Below are 21,771 nucleotides of genomic sequence, written 5' to 3'. Positions count from 1 at the left end.
CATGAAGAAGGGATAAAGGTAGAAGCCGGGGTCCCAAGTCTGGAAGCCCACTTTGTGCAAACTCACAATATTCTGACCATTGGTACAGGCGACACTGTTGACTCCCTGCTTTTGTGGGTTTCCTGAGCCCTCAAGACATCCCGCCACATCTCCCTGGAGACCATGCCCTGGCTTTAGGGGGGCACTGGGACCTGCGGACAAGCTCTTGTGTCAAGAGGCTGGCCCTGAAGAACCAAACTTGTAACAGGTCAGTAGATTAACAAGCTGGTTGGGGGGAGAATTCCAACTGCTCCACGGCTCAAGCCCCCTACAAGTTGGCCAACATCTTAATCTCTGTCCTCCAGGCCTGTGGAATCCACTCTGAAGTGTTCTCTCTCACTGGCCATCCCTTAGACAGGCCCTCCCACTGCCTAACCTTTGCCCTTTCTAATTGCCCTGATCTCATCCCAACCTCCATAGCTATGTTTAAAGTCCACCTCTGGGGAATACACAGATTGAGTGTTCCAGATAATCCCCTTTCCAGTCCTGCTTGACATCTGGCCAGCAGGCTTCGGACCTGGACTTCCTGGGACACTGGCCAGGGTTTGAGGAAGACCCCAGTACCTACCTGGCTTCAGGATGAAGCTGGCCATGGGCTTCCTGATTTTGTGGCTCAGCCTGGGGGGTGGCCTGGCTCAGAGTGACACCAGCCCCGATGCCGAGGAGTCCTATTCAGACTGGGGCCTTCGGCACATCAGGGGCAGCTTTGAATCTGTCAACAGCTACTTCGATTCCTTTCTGGAGCTTCTCGGAGGGAAAAATGGAATCTGCCAGTACAGATGCCGTTATGGTGAGTGCGTGCCCTGCTTCCCTTCCCTTCCCAGGTGGACCTGTGAACAGCTGGAGCAGGGTCATCCCTGTCATCCACTTCCTAGGTTGGCTTGCCAGATTCAGCAAATAAAAACAGAGGGCTCCCAGGGAAATGTGAGTTTCAAATAAACAACCAATCATTTGTTAATACATCTGAAATGTTTGGGACATACTCACCCTATAAAGTACTGGTTGTTTATCTGAAATACAAATTTCACTGAGCTTCCTGTAGCTTTTCTGACAAACGTACTCCTGGGAGACTGGTTCCCTGAGGCCATTTTAATGATTTGTGGGGAGGCCAGTACTTAGGGACTGGGAGCAGGGGTGGGGGGGAGGGGGGAGGAGAAGATGAGGGGTCTTTGTGAGGGGTTCCTAGGGGTGAAAACTGGAGATGAACATTTGGAGCAACCTCTGCCAGCAGGGGAAGCAGTTTCCTCAGTCTCCCCCGTGCTAAGCTTGGAGATGGATTCTCCTTCCCCCTCACACAGTTCACACCCTCCTGCCAGCTCGGCCAGTCCCTCAGGGGCTCCCAGGAGGGCAGGCCGTGCTGCTTTGGCCTGGATCAGCGATGGCAGGCCGTCAGGGGGCAGGGGGCCTTGCAGCCAGCCAACTCTGCCTGCATGGATGCGGCCCTGAGCAGGCCTCATGCTGCCCCTCAGGCCTGGTGCCCCATGTACAACTGTGAATGGGTGGAGGCACCACCTTGCCTGAGTTGTAGAGACGGCACCAGGGAGCACTCTGGCTGCCAGAAGGAGTCCCTGGCACCAGGTCTCCCTTCTCTGTGTTGGGAGTCACGTGAGCACAGCAGAAAGCAGGGCCCTGGGCCCTTGCAGCCAGGAGGCAGGGGGAGCTTCAAATGCAGAGGAGAGATTATTTTCTAAAGCATACACAGTTTCACACAGCATTAGTTTTATGGTTTAGTTTATCAAATATTTCATCACAGGACTGGACGAAAATGGTGAGTCAGTCTAGCCTAGCAGGAAAAACATTTGAGAAATGTTTTCTCCAAACACTCAGCAGATGAAACTCAGCTTGGAGAGAGTCTTGAAAAAGCTCCTTAATTGCTGGGCTCATCAGTCTCACTCCTTTTTACCTTCGAGCTGGGCACATCACTTCCTTACAAACCACAAGTGACTCAGAGACAATGGGTCATCCTCGCAGCAGAACCCCAGAGTCTCATAGGACACGGATTTTAACCCGGTACAGTTATGGTGAACAGGGTAGCTGCATCTTCTCTGTGAAGATTCCAGAGGGTAAAAAGTGGTCTGTGCTAGGACCCCCTGGGCCCCTAACTCTACCTCTGTCCCAAGTGGGCCGGACAAATGCAGAGGTGCCTTGTCCCTGGACTGTGCTCACCCAGCTCTCAGCAATGGTGCAGGGAGGGGGTTAACTGGCTTCCCGGTTGAATAAATACAGGTGCTATTTTCCTTCCTAGAGATAATAAGAGACTGTGGTTTAGCAAATACATAACCACAGGAATTTTAGGGGGAAACAAGAATCAAACCTTCTTCCTTCTCTAGCAAAAGAGCATTAAAAGATTTCAGCAAATTTTGGTTGCAAGCCTGGACCCCGGCAGGGTCAGCAGTCACTGGTGGGGGGTGGGGGATAGTCAATAGAGACATTGCAGGAAGGCAAATAACTCCACTCGCTCTGAAAACAGAGCCTGTTCAAGGAGGGACCTGAAAAACACGTAGGAAATACAGGGTTAGGCCTTATTACCTTTGGAACCCGGTGGAGTTCGAAAACCTAGAGGCTGTGGCCAAACAGCACAAAATATCTTCTCAGTTGATCATGAATCAAGCTATCTTTGGAAGAGATAATACCTAATAATTAACTGGGTCTCTGTCCTTTCTCAGTTTGCTTTGTGATACACTTCTTGTGTGTAATGCCTCTCTAGAGCAGTGGTTCTCAAACTCCCCTGTGCTTTGAATCCCCTGGTGTGCTCGTTTAAAAAGATTGCTACTCCCCCGTGTTTCTGATTGGGTAGGGCGGTAGGTCAGGGGTGGGGCCAGAGGATGTGCCTTTGCCAGTTTCCAGGTGATTCTGACGCTGCTGATCCTGAGTCCACACGTCTAAAGAAAAAAAAAAAAAAAGCAAACTGCTTTAAAGACTGTGATCTTTTGTCAGAGGAAATAACTTAGCAACAATTAGTCTACAAGAAAAAAATTTCTAGGGATCCCTGGGTGGCTCAGCGGTTTAGCGCCTGCCTTTGGCCCAAGGCATGATCCTGGAGACCCAGGATCGAGTCCCACATCGGGCTCCCTGCATGGAGCCTGCTTCTCCCTCTGCCTGTGTCTTTGTCTCTCATGAATAAGTAAAATCTTTTTAAAAAGATTCTATTTGATTTCTACTTCAGTATTTAAAACCATAGTCCTATCTTGGCCCTGCAATTATAAGCACCTGGGGAGCTTCAAAAGGTCCTGCTGCCCAAACCAATTTAATCAGAATCTCCGTGAGTTGGAGACATCAGTATTTTTAAGGTCTCCCAGGTGATTAGCAAGTGTAGTCAAGGTATGGAGCAGTATTTTGAAAGGTCATTCTTGGAGAACTTCAGTCCATAGATTGTTCAGAAAGGGGAAAGTGCGTTTGTGTCCTGGTACCCTACAACACTGTGACATTGGTTTCCTCACTTCTTAGATCTATAGCAGCTTTGTTTTCATGTCAACACAAAATCTGTACTCGTCAAGGAACAGGCTATAAATATAATGAGATTCAGCAGGTAGCAATGGGAGATGTAGCATAATTGCTACAAGGGGCCTGCACTACTGTGAACAAGAGTCCCTCTCCCACCCCCAGAGATTCTGATTCAGTAGGTCTGCGGTAGGGCTCTGGAACTGTTCAGGTGGTTCTGGAACCAGACTTTGAGAAATAACTAGTAACGGAAAAATCATGGGTTTGAACTGGGGGTGGGGGTGAGTGAATTCCATTGCTGGTGACCTTGGGCAAGTTACCTAACTCTCTCAACCTCTGTTGCCTCATGTTTATAAATATGTTAATAACACCTACTTTAGGTATGGGAGATACCAAGCAGATTTTATAAACATTATGAGAAAGATGGTCTGGTGAACAGGTTAACTATGCCTTCAGATCCTTCCAGTTCTCTTTCAACATAAAATTAAAAAACACAGGGATACCTGAGTGGCTCAGTGTTTAAGCGTCTGCCTTTGGCTCAGGTCATGATCCCAGGTTCCTGGGATCGCAGGGAGCCTGCTTCTCCCTCTGCCTATGTCTCTGCCTCTCTCTCTCTCTCTCTCTGTGACTATCATAAATAAATAAAAATTAAAAAAAAAAACAAAAAAACTGCTGAGCCACCCGGGCTGCCCAGTCATCTTTTTTCAAGAGGTCTTTTTGTCTCTATAAAATCTAGAGCGAAGTGTTATAAACCTGTGAGTTTATATATTTTTCCAGGGAAAGGATTCACAGTCTTCATCAGATTCTTAGGGGATCCATAGCCTGAAAAAAAGAAATAGCCACTGGTTTATTTTTTATTTTATTTTTTTAAAAGATTTTATTTATTTATTCATAGAGACACAGAGAGAGAGAGAGAGGAGAGAGAGAGGCAGAGATATAGGCAGAGGGAGAAGCAGGCTCCATGCAGCGAGCCTGACGTGGGACTCAATCCTGGGTCTCCAGGATCACACCCCGGGCTGCAGGCGGCGCTAAACCGCTGCGCCACCGGGGCTGCCCTAGCCACTGGTTTAGAGGCAAAGATTGTTCTTTTGCTAGGGTGACCAGCTGTCCTGGTCTGCTGGGGACGGAGGGAAGAGGCAGGGTGGGGTAGGGATTCCTGGGATATGGACTTTTAGTACTAACACGGGGGCAGTCCCAGGCAAACCAGGACAACTTGGTCATCCTCCCTCCTGCAGTAACTTAATCTGTTTTAGCAACTGAAATAGAGTTTATTGCTTCAGTAAAATTGTCAGAGTTCTGCTTTGTTCCCTTGATGTGTTCCTCATGTCACATTTGAGTGTTTCTGGAAGGATATACATGTATTTTTTTTTTTTTTTAAGATTTACTTATTTGAGAGAGAGCATGAGAGCACGCATGAGCTGGGGAGGAGCAGAGGGAGAGGGAGAGACAATCTCAAGCAGACTCCCTGCTGAGCATGAGCCCAGTTTGGGGCTCATCCTATGACCCTGAGATCATGACCTGAGCCAAAATCAAGAGTCGATGCTTAACCAACTGAGCCACCCAAGCACCCCTGGAAGGATATACATTTTAAATAAAGTACTTTGATTCTTTAGTGGACTTCCAGTGGAGCACAGCTTCTGCAGGAGCCAGCTGGGTGGGGAGAAGGGACACACCCTCCCAGGAAGACATAACCCTTGACCTGAGTAATAAAGCCGAGTAGTTTTTACTGTTCTTTTCAGTGACAAAACTGAGAGAGAAGAAAGGCTGGATCCAGGAGGCAGTGTGCATGCCTGTGGCCGAACTTGGGTTTTCTAACTAACTCGCCTCCTAAATCTATCTCATTTGCCTTTTATTTATTTTTTAAAAGATTTTATTTATTTATCTGACAGAGAGAGACAGAAAGCACACAAGCAGGGGGAGTGGCAGAGGGAGAGGGAGAAGCAGACTCCCTGCTGAACAGGAAGCCCCAATGCAGGGCTCGATCCCAGGACTCTAGGATCATGACTGGAGCCAAGGGCAGACACTTAACCAACTGAGCCTCCCAGGCACCCCCTCATTTGTCTTTTAAGTGTCTGACATGTTTTATGGTGTTTCATTTTGTTCAGAAGTTTTTCATTTTCATAAGATCAAGTCTGTCAGTCTTTTTCTTTACAAATTCTCAATTTTGTATCTTGCTTAGAAAGCCATCCTCACATCACAATTATAACAACCACCTTCTGCTCGTTTTGTCTGTGAAAGCAGCCATAGCTAATATGTAATAAATGACTGTTGCTGGGTTCCAATTAAAATTTTCATGGACACTAAAATCTGAACTTCATATAAATTTTCACAGGTCACAAAATATTATCCTTGTTTTGACTACTTTTTTTCTCCCAACCATTTAAGAATATAAGAACATTTTTAGCTGACAGGCTATACAAAAACAGGCAATGGGCTGGTCTTGGGTCATTGTTTACCAACCCCTGAGCTAGAGGATCAATAAATAGCCAAAACCAGACAATAAAATTAATCTGTGGACATAGTATATTATCAATGCCTAGACTCAAAACATCAAACTATAAAGACTCAATACAACCTAAAACTACTCAAACTATAAGTTGAGGATATAGTAAATTATTGCTGCCCAGACTCAAACCATCACCTTTTTTATTAGAACATTTCTTTCACGGGCACCTAGGTTGCTCAATAGGTTAAGTGTCTACCTTCTGTTTGGGTCATGATCCCAAGGTCCTGGGATTAAGCCTTGCATTGTGGTCAGTGGAGAGCCTGCTTCTTCCTCTCCATCTCCCTCTCCTCCTCTTCTTGCTTGTGCTCTCTCTCTCTGTGTCAGATAGATAAATAAAAATATTTTTTTAAAAATGAACTTTTCTTACAAGCTTCATTTCTAAATGGAATTCATGAACTATTAAATTCATGAGCAGCTATCATGAACTATTAAACACACACACACAAAATAACTATCAATAGCAGGACAGGTAGGAAGTGTCTGTAGTTGGTGTTCCATTACCTTTCAATCTGGGATAGAGAATTTTATCTTCTATGAGTCATCAAGAATGAAAAAGGCAGAGGGTAACCCAGGAAATGGCACTGCATCTGCTGCAGAAGCTCTTTATCAACAAAATTATTAGAGAACTTTTATCATAAAATTTACACATTTGTTTCTTCGTGAAAAATTTCCTCCCTAATTTCTATAAAGCTAGTATGTGTAGGACATTTGTAAAAGAACAATCCAAAGAAAAAATAAAATCACCACAATCATCTTACCTACAGGGGACAATTCACATTTAATCTGTGGCACAGTGTGATTATTTTCATATGTGTAATTTGATGACTAACACTATTTAACTCATTTTACCCATTCCCCAACTCCTGGTAATTCTCTCTCTCTCTCACACACACACACACACACAGACACATACACACGGATACACATACAGAATAGGTATCAGTGGTAGGTTACATTTCTCAAGACCTTGGAAAAGTAGTGTAGGGATTACTGGTGGGTTGGCAGGCTCCATCAATAAACACAGTTCCTCTCCATTACAAATATAAAATGTTGCGCGAAAATAAAACATTAAAAAAATACACCCTCAAGCTAGAATGGAATAAAGTAAAACCTATAAGTTCTAACTGAAGAGGAAAAGCAGTCCCAAAGTGGTGAGCAGGAGCTGACTTGGAGTTTTTTTTGTCAGGAACATATGTAGATTCTAGGGGCTGAGGGATGGGTTTTAATACCCATACAAAGAGGGGTGCCAGGGGGTGGCTCAGTCAGTTAAGCATCCACCTTTGGCTCAGGTCATGATCCCAGGATCCTAGGATGGAGCCCTGTATTAGGCTCCCTGCTCAGTAGGTAGTCTGCTTCTTCCTCTCTTTCTCCTCCTCCCCCTTGCTCATATTCTCTCTCTCTCAAATAAGTAAATAAAAATCTTAAAAAAAAAAAAAGTGAAAAGACAAGCCAAAGAATGGGAAAAAGTATTTGGAAGGAAGACATGAGTGGCTAATAAGCACAGGAAATGATGACCAATGTAATTAGTTATTAGGGAAATGCAAATCAAAATGACCATGCGATACCACTTTACACTCACTAGGATGGCTGTAATTAAAAAGACAGTTTTTAATTGTCAAGTGGAGGGAAAAAAAGCAAGTGGAGGAGAAGATGTGGAGAAATTAGAACGCTTCTATATTGCTGTGGGGAATGTAAAATCGTGCCACCACTTTGGAAAATAGTCTAGTAGCTCCTCAAAATGTTAAACAGAGCTAGCATATGACTCAGAAGTTTTATTCTCATGGGGAAATGAAAACATATTGTCCACACAAAATAATGTTTGTAGTAGCATTTTTCATAATAGCCAAAAAGTGGGAAAAATCCAAATGTTCATCATATTTATTGACAATAAAAAGAAATGAAATACTGACCCATGCTACAACATGGATGGACCTTGAAAATACTATGCTAAGTGAAAGAAGCCAGACACAAAAGACCACATATTGATTTCATTTACGTGAATGTCCAGAATTGGCAAATTTATAGAGACAGAAAGTCGATTAGTGATTGTCTAGGGCTGATAGATCACTTCATCTTGGAAGCAACATATCTCCACTTCAGCCATATTCTCTAGCTCACAGAGACCAACGGGACAACACACAAGGGTGTGAACAGCAAGAGACTGGGATCACTGGGGACATCTTGAACACAATCTCATATAAACACTGTACCACAGAAACAAATGCCAAACAGATTGTGGCAGAGACTGATCCTTGTAGCCTAATATCTTCCTCCTTCTCTATAGTAATAAGTCCCTCCTGCCCAATTTTAAGCTCATGGGTACCCACTTTTGCAACTAGGTATTGCTGTTTGATTAAGGTCTGGCCAAAGGGAAGTTCGATGTGTGTATCCTTTTGGAGTGTGTTTATTAAAGAGAGGGGCTGTGACCATTCTGCCTCCTTCTTTTATCCTCCTGCTTGTAATATGGTTGTGTTGGCTGAAGTTCCATCTTGAACCATGACAGCCAGGGTTCCATTCTAGGGCTGGTAGATCAGAAAGCTAGAAGCAGAAAAGTGTAGATTTACAATATAAGCCTATATCCACAATTCTAGATTATAATATATTCTATCTTGTTTAAGCATCTGAATAATACAGTATGTAGGAGATAGAATAAATACATGGTAAAATTATAATACTCTACTGAGGGACATAAAGGAAGACACAAGTAGATAGAAAACTGTATTATGCCCTTGTTTATGAAGACAGTATATTCTAAGAAAGTCAGTTGTTTCCAGATTAATCTATGTATTTTCAATCAAAATCCTGCACTACCTCTGATAGACTTTACTAAGTTGATTCTAAAATTCAGTTGCAAGAAATAGGCCCAAAATAGTCAAAACAATTTTTAAGAATAATGAAGAGGGGTACCTGGGTGGTTAAGCGTCTGCCTTTGGCTCTGATCATGATTTCAGGGCCTTGGGACTGAGCCCCGCATTGGGCTCCCGCTCAGTGGAGAGTCTGCTTCTCCCTCCCTCTCTGCCCTCCAACCCCGCTCCCTGCTCATGCTCTCCCTACTATTATTGTATTATTGTCAATGAGTTTCTTTCATTTTGTCGTTAATTGGTTTATATAATTGGTTGCTCCTAAGTTAGGAGCATAAATATTTACAATTTTACAATTCCGGACTTCAGGCTATATTACAAAGCTGTAATCATCAAGACAATATGGTTCTGGCACAAAAACAGACATATAGATCAGTGGAACAGAATAGAGAACCCAGAAATTGACCCTCAATTCTATGGTGAGCTAATCCTCAACAAAGCCAGAAAAAATATCCAACGGAAAAAAGTTTCTTCAACAAGTGGTGCTTGGAAAGACACATGTAGAATAACAAAACTGGATCATTTTCTTAAACCTTACACAAAGATAAAATGGATGAAAGACCTAAATGTAAGATAGGAATCCACCAAAATCCTAGAGGAGAACACAGGCAGCAACCTCCTTGACCTAGGCTGTCCACAGCAACTTCTTGCTAGACACATCTTCAAAGGCAAGGCAAACAAAGGCAAAAATGAATGATTGGGACTTCATCAGGATAAAAAGCTTTTGCACATCAAAGAAACAGTCAACAAAACTGAGAAGCAAGCGATATATTTGCAAATGTCTTATTAGATAAAGGGCTAATATCCAAAACCTATAAAGAACTTATCAAACTCAACACCCCCAAAACAAATAAACTAGTCAAGAAATGGGCAGAAGAAATAGAGACATTTCTCCAAAGAATACATGCAAATGGCCAACAGACACATGAAAAATTGCTCCACATTACTTGTCATCCTGGAAATACAAATGAAAACCATAATGAGATACCACCTCACACCAGTCAGAATGGCTAAAATTAACAGGTCAGGAAATAACAGATGTTGGTGGGGATGCAGAGAAAGAGGGAATTCTCTTATACCATTGGTGGGAATGCAAATTGGTACAGCCACTCTGAAAAACAATATGGAGTTTCCTCAAAAAAGTTAAAATAGAGCTACTATATGATCAGCAATTGGACAACTGTATATTTATCCAAAGGATACAAACATAGTGATTTGAAGGGGCACCTGCACCCCAATCCAATGTTTATAGCAGCAATGTCCACAATCGCTAAACTATGGAAAGAGCCTAGATGTCCATTGACAGATAAATGGTAAAGAAGAAGTGGTACTTATATACAACGGAATATTACTTGGCCATCAAAAAAATGAAATCTTACCATTTGCAATGATGTGGATAGAACTAAAGGGTATTATGCTAGGTGAAATAAGTCAAAAAAACACAAATATCATTTGATTTCACTCATATGCGGCATTTAAGAAATGAAACAGCGGATCATAGGGAAAGGGAGGGAAAAATAAAATAAGACAAAATCAAAGAGGAGACAGACCATAAGAGACCCTTAACTACAGGAAACAAACTGAGGGTCACTGGAAGGGGAGGAGGGGGTAACTAAGTAATGGCCATTAAAGAGGTCATGTGATGTAATGAGCACTGGGTGTTAGATCCAACTGATGAATCACTAAACTTCACCTCTGAAACCAATAATACACTATATGTTAACAAACTGATTTTAAATAAAATAAAAATTAGAAAAGAAAAAAGCTAACAGAAACAAAAGAAACATTAGAATTATTAGTAAATGAATATTCATGAAAGTCTTTGAGAATAGGAGAAAAATGCCAAACTAATCTGAAGGTCATTACCCTTTTATGACATTATCATTATCATTACCATCATTACCACCTAACTGGGATGTGAATATCTGGTGAGGAATGATAACTTTTATTTTTTATTTTTTATTTTTTTGAGGAATGATAACTTTTAAAAGAAAAGTTGCATATGCTTTTAGATAATTTTTATCTGATGAATGTTCCCAAATGCTTAATTTCTAAATATTTCTTCCTGCTTCTTTCCTTTCTTTCTCCTGCTAGGAAAGGCACCAATGCCCAGACCCGGCTACAAGCCTCAGGAGCCCAACGGCTGCAGCTCCTATTTCCTGGGTCTTAAGATACCAGAAAGTGTATGTACCACCATCATTATTTTCTTAGTTGATTGTTTTAACTGAGGCAAGTCCAAGAGTTATCAGTGATCAGAGTGATAACTTAGGGAATATAGTTGAGCAGTATAATTACTTTAAACTGGATGCAGAGTAAGGGAGATAATTTTCAGAGAAATCACCTGATTTCCTTTCATCAGAGACAGCTGTCCTCAGATAAGACCTTGTGTAGTGAACTTCAAAATCACCTCTGCTAGTATCAGCCAAATCTTAGCGGATCAAACATCACTTCATCTGAAATCTAACAAGTTTGACTTCTTAAATTTAGTGAGACTTTTCCTGTGATGTGCTGGAGCCATTGGCACTGACCATAGATACTTTTGCAAGTGGTTGATTTCAGGCTGGTAGCACCAAACCAAGTATGTTTAGAGTATCAAGGTCATAGTAATCTGCACACACCCACTCACATACAAGCATCCAGCCCCCAGCCCCACCCCTGCCCCCATTCGGCCACTGGCTAAACTGCTGGCTGTTTCTCAAACCCCTGGCCTCCCATGAAAACAAGTAATAAACTGATTTATTTTAAGACCTCTTGGAGGCCTCTTTATCTTTTTTTAACTTCAGAAAAGAGATGTTATGTAAAATGTAGGTAGAAGGATTTCATATCTAAGCTGTGATTTTTTAAAAAAGATTTTATTTATTTATGTGAGAGAGAGAGTGAGAGAGCACACGAGAGAGCTCGAGGTGTGGGGAGGGGCAGAGGGAGAAGCAGGCTCCCACAGGGAACTTGATCCCAGCACCCTGGGTTGTGACCTGAGCCGAAGACAGAGGCTTAGCAGACAGAGCCACCGTGGCGCCCCTAAGCCATGATTTTTGAATTGTGTCTTAATCAGGCTAAACTTCACTTTTCTGCTGATTCAAAAGATTTACTTTGTAATAGTTTTCTAAGCAGCTTAATGTTTATTCTTCTATCAAAAATGCTGCCCACCAATGCATTTTTGTGCAAATTGGAAAACTGTCCCCTTGCCTCTTCCATTTGTCAGAACTTTATCTCAATATACTGTTAGAAGAGGAAATTTCACTGCCACTGGCTAGACATTTTTCTTTTTTCTAAAAAAAGATTTATTTCAGAGAGAGAGAGAAAGAGAGCATGGGGGGAGGGGCAGAGGAAGAGAGAATCTTAACCAGACTCTGCTGAGCGCAGAGCCTGACTCAGGGCTCGATCCCATGACCTTGAGATCAGGACCTGAGCTGAAACCAAGAGTCAGATGCCTAACCAACTGCGCCACCCAGGCACCCTGGCTAGGTATTTTTCTCAATTAATACACAAATCTACAATATCCCATGGGAAGGTGGCCCTTTTCATATCACTCTTGCACACTGCATGACCTGCCCAGCTATATGTCCCGCCTTGTCTATGCTCATCAATATGCATATGGACACAGAAGAAAGGCAAGCTTTTCAAATATGTATTTATATTAGAGAAATCCTTGTTTTTAGCTCATATACTTGATGCCAATTTAGAAGCTATGGAAGTGGTACTGAAACCTCTATGGAAATGTAAAAGTGGATGGAAATTAAGATGGACACATTAATGCTTCAGCAAGGTTTGACTTGTGAACAAACTTTTCTCTTTCTCATCCTGGAAACTTCCCTCTCCCCTTCACTGTTTTTTCTGTAGAATCTTTGTTCTAGGAACTTGGTTTGGAGTTGATACCGAGTAATGAGATTTGGAGGGCTGGCACCCATGCTTGAAAACATAAGGGACATGCTGGCAGCATAAATCAGATTCCTACTGAAACTGCCCCCAACCCTGTATTTTCCTATAAAACCTCTCAGCCAAAAAAACAAAAAACAAAAAACAAAAAAACAAAAAACACCTCTCAGCCGCTCACCCCGGGGCTTGCTTGTAGTCTAGGAGGCATTAGCCTGCTGCAGCCTCCTTTGCCTGGCAAAGGAATAAACTAGCTCCCTATTTTAACCCCAGACTCTGTCTTCATATTACACATTTTGGCTCCAGAGTACAGAGGTCAGTTTTCAACGACAGTAGGCACTCTATTTTGGGAGTAACTTTGGGAGTAATGTCATTTTGTTTATTGGTACTAGTATTGTTTAGAACTAGTTCAAGAGTTTCCAATTGAGTTGAATTGAATGAGAGTGACTATACTCATCAAATTTTCAGGCACCTCTGCTGTGATGATATATGTTTAGTTGTAGGGATGAGGTACAAGCAAAATGGTTTACTGCAGGAATCAAACGATAGGAATCTGCCCAGAAGTGCAGAGCCCAGGCTGTTGCCTTGTCTAATGAGTTACATTACCTCTTAATGTAACAATGTGTTTTTTTTTTTTTCTTTTTCTCACAAGGGCATTTTAAACTATCAAGGTCACTACTCTGCTTTAGGTGGCCTTGGAGCAAAAGTTCAAGTAAGGGAACACTTCAGGAGACCCAAGTGGAAAGGATCTCTAATAGCTGGTTCATCAATCCGCATCCATACCATAAAACCAGATTTCCACAGTTTCCCCTCAGGTCCAAGTCTGCATGATCAGAAGAACCACAAAAGATTCTAAGATGCTCTGCCTTTGTCTATACACCCTCATTCCAAAATTTTTCACATACCACCAAACAATCGCTCTCTGTAATCACTCATTCTATCATGCCCCTTCCTTGTTTGAGAGTCTTTATCAATTCTTCCTGGTTATTTTGGAAGTCAGGATCATCCATCAACTTGCCTTTCTCCCTAATTTAAAACACAATAAACAAACAAACAAAAAATCCCTGCTAAGACCCCTCCCCTGAAAGACTAAACAAACTGACTTGCACACATATGATTTGCTCATATCTCCTTTTTTTACCTGCTACACCTTAAGTCTACTTTCACTCCTAATAATCCTCTCCAAAAAAAAAAAAAAAACCCATGTAGAGTTATCAAACTCTAGATTTGGCATTCTATGAACTTAGTTACTCAGTTTATGCACAACATTTACAATTGTTTTTAAGATGCTTAATACATATATCTGTGTGTGTGTGTGTGTGTGTGTGTGTGTGTTGGCTCTTGCCATTTGACTGCTGTCCCCCTATGGTCAGGAATCACGTGCTCTACAGCTCTCTGTGCTCCCTGACACACAAACCTTTAAAACAGTGCTATATGAGATGGGTCCCTAATAAATGCTGATGACCTCTTGATGAACTGAGGCTTAATTTTTCATAATTCTGAGCTTTCAGATCCTTTGCTCAAGCAAAATCTCATATCTTAGGCTTTAGTTGAATTTGGAAGTTCTGCAGCTCTGTCTTCACTAACCTTCTGATATGATCTCTATTTTCATCACTGTCATGGCCTGTGAATTTGAAAATTGCTAAATCTAAAAGAAAAAGAAGAAAATAGGCTACTCAGAGTTAATAAACTAATAACCAAACCATGACTGAAACTTAACATCCTGTGACTATCAATCTGATGTATTCTCTCCAGTTGGTGTTTCTGAATTGATCTGCATGTATAATCGGAATCTGAGAACTGGTAAGTTAATAACAGGGAGGGCAAGGTTGCCTAAGGTCCTTGGTCTAAACGTGGCATTTTCTTCCTTCTCTTTCTTTCATTCACTTTTCTCCAGATGGACTTCGGCATTCCAGCAATGACCAAGTGCTGCAACCAGCTGGATGTCTGTTATGACACTTGTGGTGCCAATAAGTATCGCTGTGATGCAAAATTCCGATGGTGTCTCCATTCTATCTGTTCTGATCTGAAGCGGAGTCTGGGCTTTGTCTCTAATGTGGCAGGTAGGTATCTTAAGGGCATCGTCTGGTGAGCAGGGAGTTTTGTTCCTGTTTTCATACAGAAATGTATCCAGAGCCCCGTTACACAAAGAGACCATCAGAGCTCGCTGAACTTTCTTATAGAACACTGTGACAAATGTAAGATGAGCGAAGGAAGATTCTGGGCATTCCTTCACTAAAGTTCTTGCTGTCCTGCCCAGGAGCTGCTGGCACCACTCCTGATGGACAGTGCCACACCAAAGTCTTCCCAGAGATATAAAAATCTATCCTTCAAGATCGGAGAAAGGGTTGCCCAACTGGCTTTGGTTATTCATTCCACTATTAAATAATTTTCCCTATTAGGAGTAATTCTGTAGAGGACCACTTGGTTTGGTATAAGCTCTTTTTTCCTTATTTTGTTTTCAGTTAGGGAAATAGTTTTTTAAAACTTATCTTTTTTGTGTAAAGCTCTCTCTATATACTTGAGGATAATTATTTTTAGGCAACTGCTTAGCTACCCAGTTGCTGATTGTGTGATTGCTGTGATTTCCTTTCCCTGATTCACCTTATGGAAAGCTGTAATCCTTTAGGTTCTGAAGCCAGAAAATTACATCCAGGTATTAGCATTATATATTTTTAGTTGGCAAAGTTTGAAGTTTAATCTTATAAGGAGCTGGCCTCATGCCACTGAGAAAGTCAGCAGTAGAAAGAATCTTGGATCGTTTTCATAGATCAATGTCTAGAGTGTAGTCCTGAAGTGTGAAGGCTTGAAAATATAAATAATTAGTTAGGCCCTGTAAAAGGGAGTATCACTCTATCTGTATCTACAAAAGGTGAATAAGTGCCTGCTGCTAATCTAGAGTTAGGTCAAGTTACTTCCTCTAAGCAATGTTCTATTGATTTCTTTCTCCTATCTCTTTAATATACCACTTGCCTGGATACTGCAAGTTAATTTAATCTCTGGGTCCCATCTGATCTATTTTCCCCCATAGGGACCAGATATATTTATGTACCACACGAATCTGGTCATTTCTACTCTCTGTGTAAATCCTTCAATTGGTTCCTCTTCCTTGGGATTAAATCCAAAGTCCTTAGTAGGATATACATAGCCCTTTCTGATCCAGCCCTATCCTACCTAATATTTTCTCTCATTTTGTGGGTTTTTTTTTTTTTCACTTTTTTGATGAAATTACTTGCAAAGCAGAAGTTTAATATTTTGGGTCCAGTTTATCTACTTTTTTCCTTTTGTTGCTTGTACTCTTGGTGTCATATGTAAGAAGGCTTTGCTTAAACTCAAGGTCACAAAGATTTGCTCCTAAATTTTTTTCTAAGATTTTGTTTTAGCTTTTTAGGTATATGATCCACTTTTAGTTAACTTTTGTGTATGGTGTAAGAGGTCTAACTTCATTCTTTTGTATATGGATATACAGATGTGCCTGCATATTGTTGAAAGACTATTCTTTCTCACATTCAATTGTTTTTTTGCACTCTTATCAAAAATTAATTGAACATAAATTCAGTGTTTATTTCTAGACTTTCAATTCTGTTCCATTGATCTATGCCAGTACCACACAGTCTTTATTATTGTGGTTTTGTAGTAAACTTTGAAATCAGGAAATGTTCTTTAACTTGTTCTTTTTCAAGATTGTTTTGAATATTCTGAATCCCTTGTATTTCCATATGAATTTTAGGTTCAGCTTGTCAATTTCTGCAAGAAATGGCAGTTGAAATTTTGATAGGGCTTTTGTTAAATCTGTAGATAATTTGAGGCATGTTACCCTTTTAACAATATTATGTTTTCTGATAAATAAACATGAATCTTTCCATTTACTTGGATCTTCTTTAATTTCTTTCAATAATGCCTTATAGTTTTGGAGCACAAATCTCATACTCCTTAGTTTAATTTATTCATAAGCATTAAATTATTTGTTTTGTTGTTATTGTAAATAGAATTTTATTAATTTTACTTTCAGATTATTCATTAATAATGTACAGAAATACAACTGATTTTGTATATTGATCTATTATCTGGCAACCTTGCTGAACTCACTTGTTAATTTTGATAGATTTTAGTAAATTCCTTAGGTTTTTCTCTACAGAAGATAATGCCATCTACATATCATCTTCCTTTCCAATGCCTTTTATATACTCCTCTTGCCAATTTTCCGATCTAGAACTTCCAGTCAATATTGAATAGAAGTGGTGAGAGCAATGTAGGCAGCAAATAAACAAATGGTACAAAACAATCAAAGTGTCAAAGAAGAAACTAAACGAGAAATAAAAAAAATATTGAGACAAATGAAAATGGAAACAAAACATACTTAAACTTATGAAATGCAGCAAAAGCAGTTTTAAGAGGGAAATTCATAGACATAAATGCCTACATCAAGAATAAAAGAAAAACCTTGAATAAAAAAACCTAGATTTATACCTCAAGGAATGAGAAAAAGAAAAACATGGAGTCCAAAGTTAGTAGAAGAAAGGGAATAACACAGATCAGAGCAGAAATAAATTAAATGAAGACTAAAATAACAATAGAAAAGATATAAAGGAAACTAGGAACCAGTCTTTTATAAAAAGATAGATAAATATATCTTTTATAAATAGATAAACTGTAGCTAGACTCGCTAAGAACAAAAGAGGACCCAAATAAAAAAGTCAGAAATGGAAGAGGAGGCATTACAACTGATATCACAGAAACACAAAGGATCACAAGAGATTACTATGAATAATTATATACTAACAAATTAGACAACTTCGAAATGGGTAAATTCCTAGAAACATACAATCTACAAAGAATGAATAATGAAAAAATTGAATCTGAACAGACTAATAGTAAGGTGGTTGAATCAGCAATCAAAAATCTCCCCACAAATGAAAGAACAAGATGGACTTTTAAAGTGGCTTTAACATTTAAAGAAGAATTAATAAGCCATTGAAATGGCTTCAACATTTATTTATTATTATTATTATTTATTTATTTGTTTGTTTGTTTTAAAGCTTTTATTTATTTATTCATGAAAGACACACACACACACACACACACACACACACACACACACACAGAAGCAGAGACAAGGGCAGAGGGAGAAGCAGCCTCCATTCAGGAAGCCCGACTCGGGACTTGATCCTGGATCGCCAGGATCAGCAGATGTCCCGACATCAGAAAACGGATGTCACAGATCCAAGAAGAGCTGTGTCAGGAAAGAGCCAATTGACAAGATTTTTTTTCCTTTTTTCTAATTAACTCTGATTCTCTGATTAATGCATGCTTATAGTAAAAAAAAAAAAAAAAAAAAAAATCAACAGAGGGATCCTATCTCCAAAGTATCCGTACTTATACCTAACAAATGATCACTTTAAATTTTAGAATATACTCTTTGAATATCTTCTTCTTTTGCAGAATTTCTACTTATAACATCATCACAATTTTACTCAGATAATAAAATATGGGATGCCTGGGTGGCGCAGCGGTTTAGCGCCTGCCTTTGGCCCAAGGCGCGATCCTGGAGACCTGGGATCAAATCCCACGTCGGGCTCCCGGTACATGGAGCCTGCTTCTCCCTCTGCCTGTGTCTCTACCTCTCTCTCTCTCTCTCTCTCTCTCTCTCTCTCTTTCTCTCTCTCTCTCTGTGACTATCATAAATAAATAAAAATTTAAAAAGTAAGGAAATTCTTAAAAAAAACATAATAAAATATTATGAATAGCAAAAAAAACCAAAAAACAAACAAAAAACAAAAAAAAAAACCGCACCGCTGGGCCGAAAGCGGCGCTAAACCGTTGAGCCCCTGGGGCTGCCCAGGCTTCAACATTTAAAGAAGAATTAATGCCAATCCTTCTCAAAGTCTTTCAAAAAATAAAAGAAGAGGGAACATTTCCAAACTCACCTTATGAGGCCAGCATTACCCCGATACCAAAACTAGACAAGGGCACCACAAGAAAAGAAAATTACAGGTCAATATCCTTGATGAATATAGATGCGAAGTCTTTGATAGAATATTAGCAAAACTAATTCAGTAATACATTAAAAGGATAATACATCATGATCAAGTGGGATTTACACAAGGGATGCAAAATTGTTTTGCATCAGTAAATCAGACAATCTGATACACCACATTAACAAAATGAAGCATATCATATGGTCATCACAATAGATGCAGAAAAAGCATTTAACAAAATTCAACATCCATTTTGGTAAAAACTCTCAACACAGTAGGTATAGAGGGAACATACCTCAACATAATAAAGGCCATGCATGATAAGCCCACAGCTAACAAAACACTCAATGGAGAAAAGCTGAAAGCTTTCCCTCTAAGATCAGGAACATGGCAAGGGTGCCCACTTTCACCACTTTTATTTAACATAGTATTGGAAGTATTTTAGCCAGAGAAATTAGGCAAAAAGAAGAAATAAAAGATATCCAAATTGGAATGGAAAATGTAAAACTGTCACTGTTTGCAAATGACATGATATCATATATGGAAAATCCTAAAGACTCCACCAAAAAACTGTTAAAACTAATAAGCAAATTCAGTAAAGTTGCAGGATACAAAATTAATATACAAAAATCAGTTTTGTTTCTATACACTAATAATGAATTATCAGAAAGAGAAATTAAGGAAAAGATTTCATTTACGATAGCATCAGAATGAATAAAATACCCAGGAATAAATTTAACCAAGGAGGTGAAAGACCTGTGCATTGAAAACTATAAGACATTGATGGAAGAACTGAGGATGACACAAAAAAATGGGAAGATATTCTGTGATCATGGATGAAAAGATTCAATATTCTTAAAATGTGCACACCCAAAACAATCTACAGTTTCAATGTAATCCCTATCAAAATTCTAATGGAATATGTTCTGAGATGCCTTCCCTTCCCTAATAACCCTTGCCCCTAAAGGGATAGAGACTCTTTCTGGGGGTTCCCATACCACCTTGATGTCACTTCCATAATGGTGTGGTGTAACCATTGTTTACCTGCCCATCCTGTCCACCTCTTGGTCCAAACTGCGAGTACTTGAGCTGGCATCTCTTTGGTCTTTGTATCCCTTATCTAACAGAATGGCTGACCAACACACATGGTTTTTCAATGAGTGAACTGTTAATTATCCCACACCTGGACAGAGAAAGCTGTAGGAAACATACAGTTACCTGAGGGAATGTTCTGCACAAATGGTAGAGTTTCCATGGAGTGAGCATAGTAGTATGGGAGATTCTGATTGCTAAACATGATTTAGACCTGGAGGCCCATAAAAGAAGAGTACCCCCAAATGTATTTTGCTTTACTAGATTGGATGGAAGCTAATGAAAAAGCTTCTTCTACATGTATGGTTTTCTTTTTAATTCTGTATTTGGATTAAGGCCTTAAGTAGGATGATGTCATCCTGGTATGTCATCCTTGGAATTACATTGCTTCTTAAAATTACTCAAACCACTTGGGATAGTTTTGTATATTAACCTTTTACTTCTCTTCATTTTTTTTTCAAGTAGCCTGTGATTCTCTGGTTGATACCGTGTTCAATACTGTGTGGACCTTGGGCTGCCGACCTTTTATGAATAGCCAACGTGCAGCATGCATCTGTGCAGAAGAGGAGAAAGAAGAGTTGTGAAAAAGAGGTGCTCCCTTCCTGGTTTTGAGTGACGCCACAGCTGTCAGTCTCTGAGAGGGTAGTGTGGCAGATATGTCTCATCCTTGCTTCCAAAAGTTTGGATGCCACAAAGCAAGAGAAAGAAAACCTTGTTCTACAGCTGGAAAGTGAGTCCCATCCTTTGAGGAGAATTGGAAAAATGCCATGGAAATATTTGAAGACTATTCTTCATTTTAACACTGGATTCCCCAACCAAGACATATTGCCTGGCAACTCAGTTCTTAAAGACTAAAATAAAGACGAAAATACTGGGATTCCTGGACTGGGTAATTCTTAAGTGAAATTTTACAGAGTTCAACCATTTGCGAGGCAAGGACTTTCCTCTGGTCCATGTCTTAGTTGCCAGTAGTATCTCATATTTAATAAAGTGTACTTTTTAGAAAAGAGATGAATGAATTCCATTATCTCCAATGTGCTTCCATTTCATTTAGAAGAGAACAGAACCCATCTCGGTAAGTTCCACCAATGATAACCATCATTCTCACTGGTGCTGAAGAGATAAGAACAGGCGGGCAAAGTCAGAGACTTACCTGGCCAATGGAGGTGAAGATCAGATGTTGTTAGAGGTTCCATTTTTTCCTTCAGTGAACTATTCCTGCTGATATTCCCAATTCCTAAGTGGTATTAGTGTCATGTTAAGATCTGAGAAGCACTTGGTAAAAATTGCGACTGAAGAAAGCCAGGAAAAGTCCCTGAAATCTGAGGATACACAAATGGTCAATCCCTAAACTATGGTTCTCTACCCTGACTGCAGATTAGAAGCACCAGAGGAGCATTAAAAAACAAAGCATCTCTGGGGGTGGTATCTCCCTATTGGTGTTTTGCAAAGGCTCCACACCTGATTCTGATGCCCTGGGAAGGCTGAAGTCCTAAGGTCAGGAACTGGCAAGTGAAGCTCATGGGCCAAATCAGGCCTAACACCTGCTTCTGTGAAGTTTTATTGGACCACAACCATGCTCTCATTTGTTTATGGCCACTCCTGTGCTACAACCTCAGACTTGAATAGTTGTGACAGACTGTATGGCCAGAAAGCCTAAAACGTTTACCATTTGGCCCTTGACAGAAAAAGTTGGCCAACTCCTGACTTGGGTCATTCTCTTTTCCCTTCTTTTTGTTAATTTTACTGGTTCGTTAAGAATTGTTGATGATAGCCATTTCTAAAAAGAAAAAGAAGAAAAACTGTTTCCTGATCTGTAAAGCCATAAAATTAATTGGCACATTAAGAAATTGGATTTAATTGCATATAAAATTTATCCCTGTGGTTTATAATATTTATTTCAATAAAATGTATTAAGCATCTACCTACGAAATAGAGTATGATATAATTTTACACCTTTTTCTATTGCTTCATTAGTCTG

General features: G+C 40.1%; 1 protein-coding gene across 2 annotated transcripts; it reads left to right on the top strand.

The window, feature by feature from the left end:
- The first annotated feature begins 449 nt into the window (after positions 1-449).
- Positions 450-21,714, top strand: PLA2G12B (phospholipase A2 group XIIB). 2 transcript variants are annotated; one of them, XM_077894940.1, is made up of 4 exons: positions 450-829; positions 10,942-11,030; positions 14,618-14,783; positions 20,256-21,714. In XM_077894940.1, the coding sequence occupies exons 1-4, from the start codon at positions 619-621 to the stop codon at positions 20,372-20,374; spliced, it is 585 nt and encodes a 194-aa protein (XP_077751066.1). In that variant the 5' UTR covers positions 450-618; the 3' UTR covers positions 20,375-21,714. The 2 variants fall into 2 exon arrangements, with proteins under 2 accessions (XP_077751066.1, XP_077751065.1); XM_077894939.1 differs by having other exon boundaries at positions 20,253-21,714.
- Positions 21,715-21,771: the final 57 nt, after the last annotated feature.

The sequence above is a fragment of the Canis aureus genome, chromosome 4 (genome assembly GCF_053574225.1).
Source record: "Canis aureus isolate CA01 chromosome 4, VMU_Caureus_v.1.0, whole genome shotgun sequence".
Lineage (NCBI taxonomy): Eukaryota > Metazoa > Chordata > Mammalia > Carnivora > Canidae > Canis > Canis aureus.
Note: the sequence above shows the minus strand (reverse complement) of the source record. Positions and strands in the feature narration are given on the sequence as shown.

What these genes read in the sequence shown, in the direction of transcription:
- PLA2G12B (XM_077894939.1), top strand. Translation starts at nt 619, where the DNA reads ATGAAGCTGGCCATGGGCTTCCTGATTTTGTGGCTCAGCCTGGGGGGT. An exon ending in CCAGTACAGATGCCGTTATG is followed by an intron (nt 830 to 10,941) that starts GTGAGTGCGTGC and finishes TTCTCCTGCTAG; the next exon opens with GAAAGGCACCAATGCCCAGA. An exon ending in CTTTGTCTCTAATGTGGCAG is followed by an intron (nt 14,784 to 20,252) that starts GTAGGTATCTTA and finishes TTTTTTTTCAAG; the next exon opens with TAGCCTGTGATTCTCTGGTT.